The sequence below is a fragment of the Equus asinus genome, chromosome 24, assembly GCF_041296235.1.
Source record: "Equus asinus isolate D_3611 breed Donkey chromosome 24, EquAss-T2T_v2, whole genome shotgun sequence".
Lineage (NCBI taxonomy): Eukaryota > Metazoa > Chordata > Mammalia > Perissodactyla > Equidae > Equus > Equus asinus.
In genome coordinates, this window is record NC_091813.1 from 16,424,377 (window position 1) to 16,436,665 (window position 12,289).

Genomic DNA, 12,289 nt, shown 5'->3' on the forward strand with positions numbered 1-12,289 from the left:
TTTTCTTGCCTATCTGAGGGTGAGATGTATACGCTAACATTTCTTTTAGTTTTAAAACTTTCTTATTTTGGTAAGTGAAACTACTGGGGAATGATCTTTAAAGGGCTTGAGGACCAGTTAAGTTTTCTACTGTGGATAGAATAAGAGAAATAGACTTTGAAAGACTTCTGAGAAATACTCTAGCAGCAAACATTGTGAAGCAGTTTATGAGCAGTAGTTTTATTACTGATGGAGAATACGTGAGTAAGAATGACACTCAGCTGCTGTGTATAGTTGGGACTCTAGTGAGCAGACCCTGGCAACCTCTTTGCAGTCATGCGATGATGATGTGTGTGTGCTTATAAAATAGCAATAATTAAAATTTTACTTTGTTCATTGGGATTTTAAAAACTCTTATTCTGAGAACCTTTCTTAGGTAGTTCTATTAGCTCTTAATTTATTAGGTTTTGTTGGATGTGCATGTAAAAATGTTAAATCTGGAGGTTATATTAATATATAAAATATTTTAGAAAAGTAAGTCAACTAATAACTTTCTTGCCTATGTTTTGTCTCAAGAGATTTGCTGTTTTCTGTATTATAATCACTACTCTTTAGGGCTGATGTACTTGTGAAAACCTTAAATTTCTTAGGGAGTAATTTTTAAACTTGAGTTATCAATTTTATAACCTAGTGACTTTTTAAAATTTAGTCTGTCCCATAACATTTAGATTTTCTTTTTACATATTTTGAGTAATTTTTCCATCTCCTGCACTTTTAATAAGGCCTGAACATAGTGGTAGTCAATAAATATTTGTGGAATTTGACATTATGTGCAGGTTTCTTCATGTTAATATTTTTGACGATATATTTTCTAGCCACATATATTGATTAATAAATGGAAACATACTAGGCATTTTGTTTTGTAGTTTTCCTCCATGCTAATTTTTCGATGGAATATTTTAATTTCTTTGTTAATAGCTAACCCACTCTTAGAAGCCTTTGGAAATGCAAAGACTGTTCGCAACAATAATAGCAGTCGATTTGGAAAATTTGTAGAAATACATTTCAATGAGAAGGTAAGTGAGAGTGAGTTTTGGGATGATATGGTTGGGAGTGTTTCTGAAAAATACGAGTGTTTTGATATAATTGGTGCCGTACTTGAACTTGTAGTAAATCCATGTAAATTTCTCTGTGTTACTTTAGATGTTTGGGAGCATATGTATGTTCACTATGACCTCTGTAAATACTCCACCTTATGCTTAGTTATCTATTTTTCCCCCTTTATTTGATAAATATTACAAGCTCTTTGATAGACAAATGTTTATTAGAAAAGATGAATAATGTAACGTTGGTAGGTTATACTTGAACACCTTAAAGTCAAAAATATATTTTCTCTCTGTTTTATTTTTTAGAGTTCAGTTGTTGGAGGATTTGTTTCACATTATCTTCTAGAGAAATCTAGGATCTGTGTTCAAGGCAAAGAGGAAAGGAATTATCATATCTTTTATAGGTTGTGCGCTGGTGCTTCCGAAGACATTAGGGAAAAACTTCACTTGAGCTCCCCAGATAATTTTCGGGTAGGTTGGATGAAAAGAAATTTCATACGATTTTTGCAAATTAAATTGCTTTCAATTCTAAAACCTGTTTTGGTGGATTTTGGTATTTAGTTGTATGTAACTTACATTAAATTCAGTGTAGTGTGGAATGACTTCTGTACTAAGTAGGTTTCTATTCAGTTTTACTGCTGAGTTTATAAAGTAATACTATATGAGGGAGTATGTAATGGGATAGGTAAAAGGATAGATGTTAAACCCTTTATCAGTTTAAACTCAGAAATTTATAGTAGTTCTATAATGCCAGCTTTAAAGTTACCTTTCACTTACTTGTAAAAAAAATTTTGACCACTGAATTAGTATTAATAAGGCACCGGTGATTGTCTTCCTTAATTCAATTCTACAACAAATATTTGTTGCTTCTCCATTGGGTGCTAGGCATTCTGCCAGAGTTAAAAAGATAAATGAGACACAGTTCCTGCTCCTTAGCAACTTAGAATCTGGTGGGAAGCACACAGCAGTCTGGCTGATATGTTGAGTGATAAGAAAGAGAAGTAGTCAGAAAAAACAAGTATTTTTCCAAGGTTTTAATACTAAATCTGTCTATACAAAAGTCAAGTGTTTGATAAAACAATTGGAGTGGGAGGATAAAACTCTCGCTAGCAAAGAAAACATTTGTTTTGTTTCTATACGTTTAAACTACTATTTTCTTACTAAATAAAAGATCTCTTTTTTAAAATAATTGAAAATGCTTACCAGTGTTATCCCCCTCCCTTCTCTTTTATTTTTTCCCAAAGATTCTGGAGTAGAAAGAAAAACGCACTGCATTAAATGTTTTGGTTTTAGCTGTATTTAATATTTTGTTATAGTGGAGGGGGAAAGATGGATGCATTCATCATCTAAAATATTAATTTATGCCCAAGTCATTCAGAATTTACTGTGAATATTTTCTTGAAATCTATATGGCGTGGTGTATTTCATCTTGGAATTCATGCCATGATACAGTGGAATCTTAGTGCCTGGTTTAATGGAAGAGGAGATGTTTTAAAAATTCCCCCATCCTGACCCCTCAGCCCCTTGACTGTGGTAATAGATTCTCTTTGAGACCAGTGTATTATTCTCTTCTCAACTGCTTCTCTGTTCTATGTTTTGAAAGCACTGAGCCTTTAAAAGGCTTCTGGGCAGCAAGGTAAACATTGAGACAAAAGCTGAAATTGTTATTTGAATAACTATGAAGACTTCATAAAGCCAGTATAATAATTTATGTATAATCAGTGTTAATTGTCAGTAAATATGGAAGGCATGTTTTGAAGAACTGATTCCAAGAATGAGAAATTAAGAAACTCAAGGATATTTGTTAATTTTTCAGAATTTAAAATATTACTTGAAATATTATACCACAGTGTGTGTGGGTCCCTGTTTGAGACTCTTTATATTTTTAGTGGAAGGTGATTTTCGTTATCTGTAGTACTTACCTTATGAACTATATTTTTATCAAGATATTTGACAGTGAGAAGATTTAAAATTGCTGCCCTTTAAAAATAGGAAAGCTTTATGGTATTGACTTTTATGCTACTCACTGAATTTAATCTGCTTTCAGGAATTAGAATTTTCAGTATCCCTGGCTTGATTAGTAGGAGTGAAATGTTTGTAGTATATACAAGGATCGATTTTAGTTGAGAGGTTAAATGACACTCCAGTTATGTTGAGAAATTCTTTATGACTAGCACTATTTGGTAAGTTGTGTTTTCTTCTGTATTATTTTCCTGTGAATCATATTCCTTAATTTTATTTTAACTTTCTTTGTCATAGTATTTAAACCGAGGCTGCACTAGATACTTTGCTACCAAAGAAAGTGACAAACAGATTTTACAGAACCGAAGAAGTCCTGAGGTATAGTAAACTATTTTTTAAAATTAACTTTAATACAAAATAGTCGTGCTGAAAGATATATTTTTTATTTTGGTGCTCAAATAAGATTTCCTACTTTTAGGCTTATACTTTAAAAAACTGAATCCTCCTGCGAGCCTCTCTCCCAGGGTGGTCCTTGATGCCTCTGGTGGTTCTGCTCCGTCAGACCTCCACGTGCTGCTACCCTCTCGTTCTTGTCCCAGCATGAGAGTATTAAATCGCCTAAGAATTATCCTTTGCTAATATTTTAGAAACTTACTCTAGTATTACCCACTTGAGATTAAGTATGAAATGTGTTCTTTATAATTTGTTGTCTGCTTCAAGACTGAAGTAGACAGTAGACAGTAAATAGAGTAAGCATTCTTGTGAATTAATGCTTATATATTCTTGTATTTCTCTTTAAAACATCATATTTCTGTAATGTATTATGAAAAGTTTTATATATAGATTTTACTAAGTTATTATATTTCTGAGAGTAACTAGATATAATTGTACCATTATTATTTTTGAAAACTTTAAATCCTTAATCTAAAAATCTCTCATAAATTTTAGTATGCATTGTTTAAGTAATAAGTGCTATTAAGTTATCTACTCAAGGAGCTTAAATTATGAAATACTAAGTCAGGATTAATTATAGGTACTAGTTCATATTGTCTTTCTTAATTTTATTAAAAGATTTGTATTGACTATTTAATTGAATGAGTTTCTATTATACTCAGTTTTTAATGCTCCTGTATTTGTGAGTCAGATGTTTTTGACCCCTTTCAAAATGAGTGAGATGAATTATATCTTTAAGATAGTCATAGAAAAGAACAGAAAGCTTATAAAAATTCCCATTATTTCAAATTCTAAGCAGATGAATATGCAGTTAGTTTTTAAGTTGATGTTTTATTATCATAGACACAGGTATCTGAACTATAAATCATAAACCTCAGATTCTGTTACAGCCATGGGTGGAACTTTAAGAACTGACATTAATATTTATGATGGTATCTTCCTTTGTCATGATAACCTAATTTTTTATAAGCCATCATCAAAATGCGGAAATTGTGTTTTGCCACTAAGGTAATGAAGACATTTCCTAGCAGGACATAGCAGCTATTTTTCCTAAAGGAAAAAAATATATATAAATTTGATCTTTTGGCATGGAGAAAATGGAGTAAAAGGAAACTGTATTTTACTCTCCAAAGAGTAACAAGTACTCTTTGTTCTCTTTTAAGAAGAAAATGTCCTCTTTTGGATTCTAGAGTCAGCATACTTTCTCAGGGATCTTATTCATGTTATTGAGTGTATATTTAAAAATATATAAGTGAGCAACGGATTAATATGTGTAAATTACTTTTTGTCTCTTCTTTATCAGGAGGATGAGGTGATCATTTTGAGTAATTAGAATCCTTCGCTTGGCTCCATTTGAATGTCTTTAAGCTGTGTGTAGTTTTTAAGAGAATGCAGTATTTTTAGTCTGCCATAATAGCAATGTATTCATTAACATTTATTTAGAAACAGTTTTTAAATGAAATAACCACTTAATTGCAAGACTAAAAATTCTGCATGGTATGTGTTTTCTGTTAACTTTGGCTGCATGTGATTTTTTCTTTTGCTTCTTTTAAGAATAAAATTACATTTCTTTATCTAGACATTTTCCAGAAATTTCACACAAGCATAATTAGACATTTTAAAGAATTTTGTGGAAAGACAATTACAACCTCACCTGAGAAGCAATTGGCAACTGAGAGGGAGAAAACATCTCCTAGCGGTGTCTTTAATGGCCAGTTAATTCTTATGCTATGTTACTTAATGTTTAATTTTACTTATTCATCCTCAGGTTCTGGAAAATTCCTAGTCTAATCTTTCTGTGTCCAGTAACTTTTATTTTTCTCCTTCTAGTTTCTGCAGGCCTGACTTTTGTCATCCCTTTTTCTGAGTTTAAGTTCTAACAAATGAATACTTTAGATGCAAGTTCTTTTAGGAGAGAAATCAGATTTTCTCATAATTTTTTCTGAAATGTTTTCAGTCATCACATAAATTCTTCGAGTAAGCATTATGCTTACTAGTACACTTTTACCTCATATGTACTTATACAGAAAGGTTTAAAAAATAATTCTCAGGCTACAAAAATTGTTATTAGCCTGTCCACTGTTTACTCCTGTTGAATGTTGGTGCAGTTGATGGCAGTTACTATGAAAGAGTAGTGTAAAGCTAAGTATCATAGTTAAATTCTTATTACAGTTTGTTACCTTCGTTCTTTTTGATCTGTGGATTCATTTCAACCACCGATATTCCCTTCTTTTTCACTCAGTTTGTATTTTTATCTGATATCCTAGCATTATAATGCTTTAGAGTTAGAATTGTATAATTGGAAAACATCTCATTCCATTTTTGGTTGAAATTTTTATTGAGATAATTGTAGATTCACATGCAGTTGAAAGAAATAATACTGGGAAATCCTCTTGTACACTTTGCCCATTCAGTTTTTGAATGTGTTGAAGTTTTTCCATTGATCCGTTTTATTTTTGCATGTTATATAATGCGTTAATAGACTTGTGTAGTTGGTTTAGTATACTTAAATAATACAAAGAGTAGTTAGTTAATGTCTTCTTGTTTTGTAGTATCTTAAGGCAGGTTCCTTGAAAGATCCTCTGTTAGATGACCATGGAGATTTTATTAGAATGTGCACAGCCATGAAGAAGATTGGTTTGGATGATGGAGAAAAGCTTGATCTGTTCCGGGTCGTAGCTGGTGTCCTGCACCTTGGAAATATTGATTTTGAGGAAGCCGGCAGCACTTCAGGTTTTATTGTTTATGGTTTTTTGTTTTGTTTTGTTTTAGAGAGGAGTAAAATTAGAAGTGCTGTGATTTCTTTGTCATAAGTAAATTGAATCTGTTTATGTGCTGGTTTGTTAATACCCTGAAATTTCTAGAATATACTATGTTACATGGTGAAACTTGCAAGTGAAAGACGCTGCATTATTAGTCATTATGAGCTCTGCTTTGAACAAACCAGTGATACTGATGAGGAGTAAACTTCTCATTTTATGAAGAATAAGTAACTCTGACTACCAGGGTCATATTTAGTTAAATGTTTCAGCTGATATTATACTTTTCTAATAAGTGAACAGAATAATTCTCTGCCTGCTATAGAGGTATTTTGCTATTTTTCTGATTCATCAATCTAAACTTGGATCAGTTAATTAGGGCAATTGAATACATAAAAGCCCATGTACTTTATTACTGGGAAATGAAAATAAGTTAAACTTCATGCAAATTGGAAAGAGCATTTAGATATTTGGATGATAGTAACTTTTCAACCCTAGTGTTTCAGTCTCTGCATAAACAGTAAGACTTTTGTATAATCTTAAGTGTGATCCATGAATACAGGGGTTGGCAGGCTGTGGCCCTTGGCCAAATCTGACCAGCTGCCTGTTTGTAAGTAACGCAGCCACCCATTCCTTTACCTCTTGTCTATGCCAGCTTTCATGCTCAGCGGCAGAGTTGAGTAGTTGTGACAGACTGTATGGCCAGCAAAGCCTAAAATCTGACACTTTAGAGAAAAATACGTTATTCAAAAATTTTATACAAGAATGAGTTAAAAAAAATTGAAAGCACCATTTGATATAATAGTCAATAACATGGGCTTTAGTGTCAGATTCGAGAAGCTGTCTGAGCCTGGTTGTTTTCATTTGTAAAATAATGACGAAAGAATCCATGAGAAGTGCTTTGAAAGCATAGTACGTAGCAGTAGTATGCATATAGGGAAGGGGCACAAGAAGAAGAAAGAGAGCATTTAAAAAATGTGTTTGTTGTGTACCAGACTCTTCATATACAGTATTTCATCATAAACTCCATAATCATAATCTAAACTTCATAAAGATAATGAGGTAGGAGATATTGTCTCCCTTTTACAGAAGTGAAACTTGTGCCGAAGTTAAGTAACATGGTTATTAATGAAGCTGTGGATGTGGGAGCCAGGTTCTACCCATTTCTAACCATCTCAGGTGCTTGTGATAATTGGGCCCTCATTGCCTCTGTCACTGAACCCTCCTGAGAGTCCTGGACTGTGAATGAGCAGATTGAAATAGACAGTCTGAATGACTTTCAGGTTTAATGTCCTGTGATGCTGTGAAGTCAGTAACTTCAGATGCAACTTAGTATGGTATTTAAGAGCTCGTGCTTGTGAGCCAGACTGTTCACCCTGGACAACCTGCCTTTGTGACCTTGGGCCAGGACCTGACCTCTCCCTGTCTCAATTTCCTCACCTGTAAACTGGAGATAATAACAGTTCCTACTTCATGTTTTAAAGAGGAATAAATGAGTTAAATATTTGTAAAATGATGCAAATAGTTATGTCTAGCACATAGTGATCACTATAAGTGTTTTAATGAATAAGTAAAATAAAAATATAGATTACTCCCAGTTTAAAATGAAAAAGAAAATCAAGCAAAATCAGGTATGTTCTTAGTATGCATTAAAATTTTTTTATTATTTTTTGAGGGATTTGAAAATTTATTTTGAAAATGTATGTTAGAGTACATTTCATTTGCTCTGTAGCGTTGTTATGCCTTGGAGCACGTGGGGGTTCTAGGTAATGCAAAAAAAGTCCAAAATAACTAATGCACACTTTGGAAATGCTGTTAGAAGTGATAGTGGCATTTCCCACCTTGTACTGTTACCCTGTGGTGGGACATGCAGGTGTGTACAGAGCGTCATAAACGTGGCATGTTCTAGTTAGTTGAAAAACACTTAAATGATCAAAAGGCACATGGTGCATATTTACATTATCTTTTAATTTTCTTCTCAAACTTCCTTCGTTTGAAGGGAGAATGAACAGAAAGCAGAGAAGGTTGAAATGCGGCAATCAATTAAGAGAATTAATAAACTAGGTTATTTTTATTTTAGTAGCTAAGATTTTATTATATTACTCTTCATCCTTCCTATGACCTTTCCTGTAGATCCAAATGGTTTCTTTCTAATTAGAATTGATTATTTCCCTCTAGAGAGCTCAATTTTGCTGTGTCCTCACAATTTGAAAAAGCTCTAGATATTTTTGTAATTATTTTATCAGAAAATTTATTCTCCAATACATGTTTAGAAGACACTTACTGTTATTGAAAAGTTTTTATGTGTTGGAAATGTGAAAAATACCTATTGAGACTTCCTCCTTATTTTTTTTTTTTTTAAAGATTTTATTTTTTTCCTTTTTCTCCCCAAAGCCCCCCTATACATAGTTGTATATTCTTTAGTTGTGGGTCCTTCTAGTTGTGGCGTGTGGGACGCTTCCTCAGCATGGCTTGATGAGCGGTACCGTGTCCACGCCCAGGATTCGAACCATCGAAACACTGGGCCGCCTGCAGCGGAGCACGTGAACTTAACCACTTGGCCACGGGGCTGGCCCTGAGACTTCCTCTTTTTTTTTTTTAAATTCCACGTAACAAAAATATACATTACTATAAGAACAAATTAAAAAAAAGTTCAAATCAGTTCTTTTTTGGAAGGGAAGTGACAAGAAAACCTTGTGTTATTTTACAGTATTTTGCTTTTTTAAAACTTAAAATAAATGTTTTCTTATGTAAGCATTATATAATTCCTGGAGATGTGTGAGAAGCTTTGCAAAATAGTGAAAAAGAAGTATTTAAATGAAGTCATGAATTATTGGGGGTCAATTTTTTGAGAATTATATAATTTTAGATAATGTGTATGCGTGTAGAAACTAGAAATTAGTAGTACACTTACTTTCATAGAATTAAAGGTTTAATACATCTTCTAAGTATTCTCCCCCCTTCTTCTTTTTTTGGTGACAGTTTTATTGAAATATAATTCATACACCATACAATTCACTCATTTAAACTGTACAATTCAGGGGTTTTTGGTATATTTGGAGTTGTGCAACCATTACCATAATCAGTGTTAGAACATTTTCATCACCCCAAAGAGAAACACCATACGCTTCAGCAGTCACCCCTGTTCCCTCCCCAGTCCCTCAGCCGGAGGCAATCACTATTCTACTTTCTGTCTCTGCAGAAATTTGCCTGTTATGGGCGTTTCATATAGATAGAATCATTTAACATGTGGCCTTTTGTGACTGGCTTCTTTCACTTAGCATAACGTTTTCAAGGTTCATCCATGTTGTAGCGTGTATCAGCACTTCATTTCTTTTTATCGCTGAGTAATATTCCATTTTATGGATATATATACATTTTGTTTATTCGTTCATCACTTGACAAACATTTGGGTTGTTTCCACCTTTGGCTATTATGAATAATGCTGGTATAAATATTCGTGTAACAGTTATGGTGCAGACGTTTGTTTTCATTTCTCTTGGGTATATTCCTAGGGGTGGAATTGCTGAGTCATATGGTAACTCTTTGTTTAAACTTTTGAAGTACTGTCAGACCGTTTTCCAAAGTAGCTGACATTTTACTGTCTCATCAGCAGTGTATGAGGCCACATGCGTACCTTTATTCTTCTTCCTAACAACCTTGTTAGGTCAGTACGGTTATTATCTTCATTATACGGATAAGGAAACAGCACAGAGAGAATAAATAACTTGTTCAAGGTCACATAGCTAGTAAGTCATGGAGCCGTGTCAGTCCAAAGTCTCAAGCACTGTAGTATACCGTCTTTCTATGTAATGCTTTTTAAAACAGCCTCCCTAAGCAGAAATCTCCAGATATGATGGACAGGTAATAGTTGCCTCCTCTCTGTCTTCCTCTGTGCCCAAGCAACACGAGCATGTGCAGATGAATTCCCTCTCTCTCTCTCTCACACACACACACACACACACACACACACACACACATATTGACCTACTAAACTGCCTCACAACATTTGCCGTTAAAATTATTCCTTGAAGTTTTCTGGAGTCATAGGAGTTTTAATGATAAGGCACTATATTTCTCCAGAGATTTAATATATTAACAAGGATTATAATCCATCATTAATATATTTTGCTTCCAGGATCATAAAAAATGAAACAGTGGCAGGTTAATATTGATGGGTTGAAAAGACTTATCATGGACTCCCCTGAGTGAGGGTCTCGTTGACCTTGGCAGTATGAATGTCTGAAGGGTGGTGAAAAAGTGAGGTGAAATTAAAAGTCTCAGATAAGCCTTCTCTATTCGCTAGTTTTAAATACGTGAAGTGTACTTTTGAGAAATGGATCTTGGAAATCTGGTTTACGTAATGTTTGTTAATTTCAAATTAAAATATATTTTCATTAGGTGGTTGTAATCTGAAGAATAAATCTACTCAGTCATTGGAATATTGTGCTGAATTACTGGGTTTGGATCAAGATGATCTGCGTGTAAGTTTAACTACAAGAGTCATGCTAACAACAGCAGGGGGCACCAAAGGAACGGTGATAAAGTAAGTTCCTTAACGCATTGCTTGTAAAAATCCTGCCTTGTGGTTTGTCAGGAAAAAATCATTTTTTGAGAACGCTGAGATTTAAAGTTGATCTTTATACACAATTCATTCTTTTCATTATAATGTTCCAAAACATGTGCTTGATACATCAGAATTCTGTGCATCTCACCGCAGTAATCCACCATGTAAATAAACACTGGCTTCCATATCTCTTAAAGTCACTCCCTACAGATACATGGCATGGCACAGATTCGGAATTTATGAGGTGAGAGAGGGGTTTACTTTTGCATAACTATGAAAATAGTTGACTATGTTAATCATTATTCGATTTTTAGGTAACATCTCCCCCCCCCCCGCCAATAATCAGAACAGTGTGTTTTTTTGAGATATATTTCACTTAAAAGAAATGTACCATTTAGTGGTTTTTAGTGTATTTACAAGGTTGTGCAACGTCACCATTATTAAGTTTCAGAAGGTGAGAGATTTCACTTTAAAGGTGATTTTCCTTGCAAATGGTGTGTATTATGACTTCTGTTAAATAGAACTCACTTTAGTAAAACACTCAGCAAATAGAGTTTCCCCTCACCTTTAGGATTCTTCATTTAGAGAAAACCTCAAGTGATAAGAAAAAAAGAGCCTAGCCAAGATTTTTAAAAAACATTTTTTTTATTGTGATCTAAATAGTTTATAACATTGTGCAGTTTCAGTTGTGCATTAACATTTGGCAAACACCATATAAATGTGCCCCTGCACCCCTTGTGCTCACCCTCCCCGCCTTCCCCTGGTAACCACTAAATTGTTCTCTTTGTCTGTAAATTTGTTTATATTCCACATATGAATGAAATCATCTGGTGTTTGTCTTTCTCTGTCTGGCTTATTTTGCTTAACATGATGCCCTCAAGGTCCATCCATGTGGTTGCGAATGGGACGATTATGTCTTTTTCTATGGTTGAGTAGTATGCCACATCTTCTTTATCTAATCATTAGTCATTGGGCACTTGGGTTGCTTCCACATAAGGCTATAGTGAATAATGCTGCAATGAACATAGGGGTGCATAAGTCTCTTTGTATTGTTGATTTCAAGTTCTTTGGGTAACTACCCAGCAGTGGGATAGCTGGGTCATATGGTATTTCTATTTTTAGTTTTTTGAGAAATCTCCATACTGTTTTCCAAAGTGGCTGCACCAGTTTGCATTCTACCATCAGTGGATGAGGCTTCCCTTTTCTCCACATTTATTATTTCTTGTCTTGGTGATTATAACCCTTCTAATGGGTATAGGATGATATCTAAGTGTAGTTTTGATTTGCATCTCCCTGATGATTAGTGATGTTGAGCATTTTTTCATGTGCCTGTTGGCCATCTGTATATCATCTTTGGAAAATTATCTGTTCTTATCCTCGGCCTACTTTTTGATTGAGTTGTTTATTTTTTTGTAGTTCAGTTGTGTGAACTCTTTATATATTATGGAGATTAACCCCTTATC

The 12,289-nt window shown here is 33.9% G+C and overlaps 1 protein-coding gene across 19 annotated transcripts in view; it reads left to right on the plus strand.

The window, feature by feature from the left end:
• The window catches only part of MYO6 (myosin VI), a 153,448-nt gene that overhangs the window by 87,765 nt on the left and 53,394 nt on the right, over positions 1–12,289 (plus strand). For all 19 annotated transcript variants that reach the window (XR_011497832.1, XR_011497831.1, XR_011497834.1 and 16 more), the window contains 5 exons: positions 958–1,055; positions 1,392–1,556; positions 3,345–3,425; positions 6,053–6,233; positions 10,661–10,805. Coding sequence is in view for 15 of the 19 variants with exons in the window: in XM_044757524.2 (XP_044613459.1) it covers positions 958–1,055; positions 1,392–1,556; positions 3,345–3,425; positions 6,053–6,233; positions 10,661–10,805 (670 nt within the window). In the remaining 4 variants the exon portion in view is untranslated. The remainder of the gene's footprint in view (positions 1–957; positions 1,056–1,391; positions 1,557–3,344; positions 3,426–6,052; positions 6,234–10,660; positions 10,806–12,289) is intronic.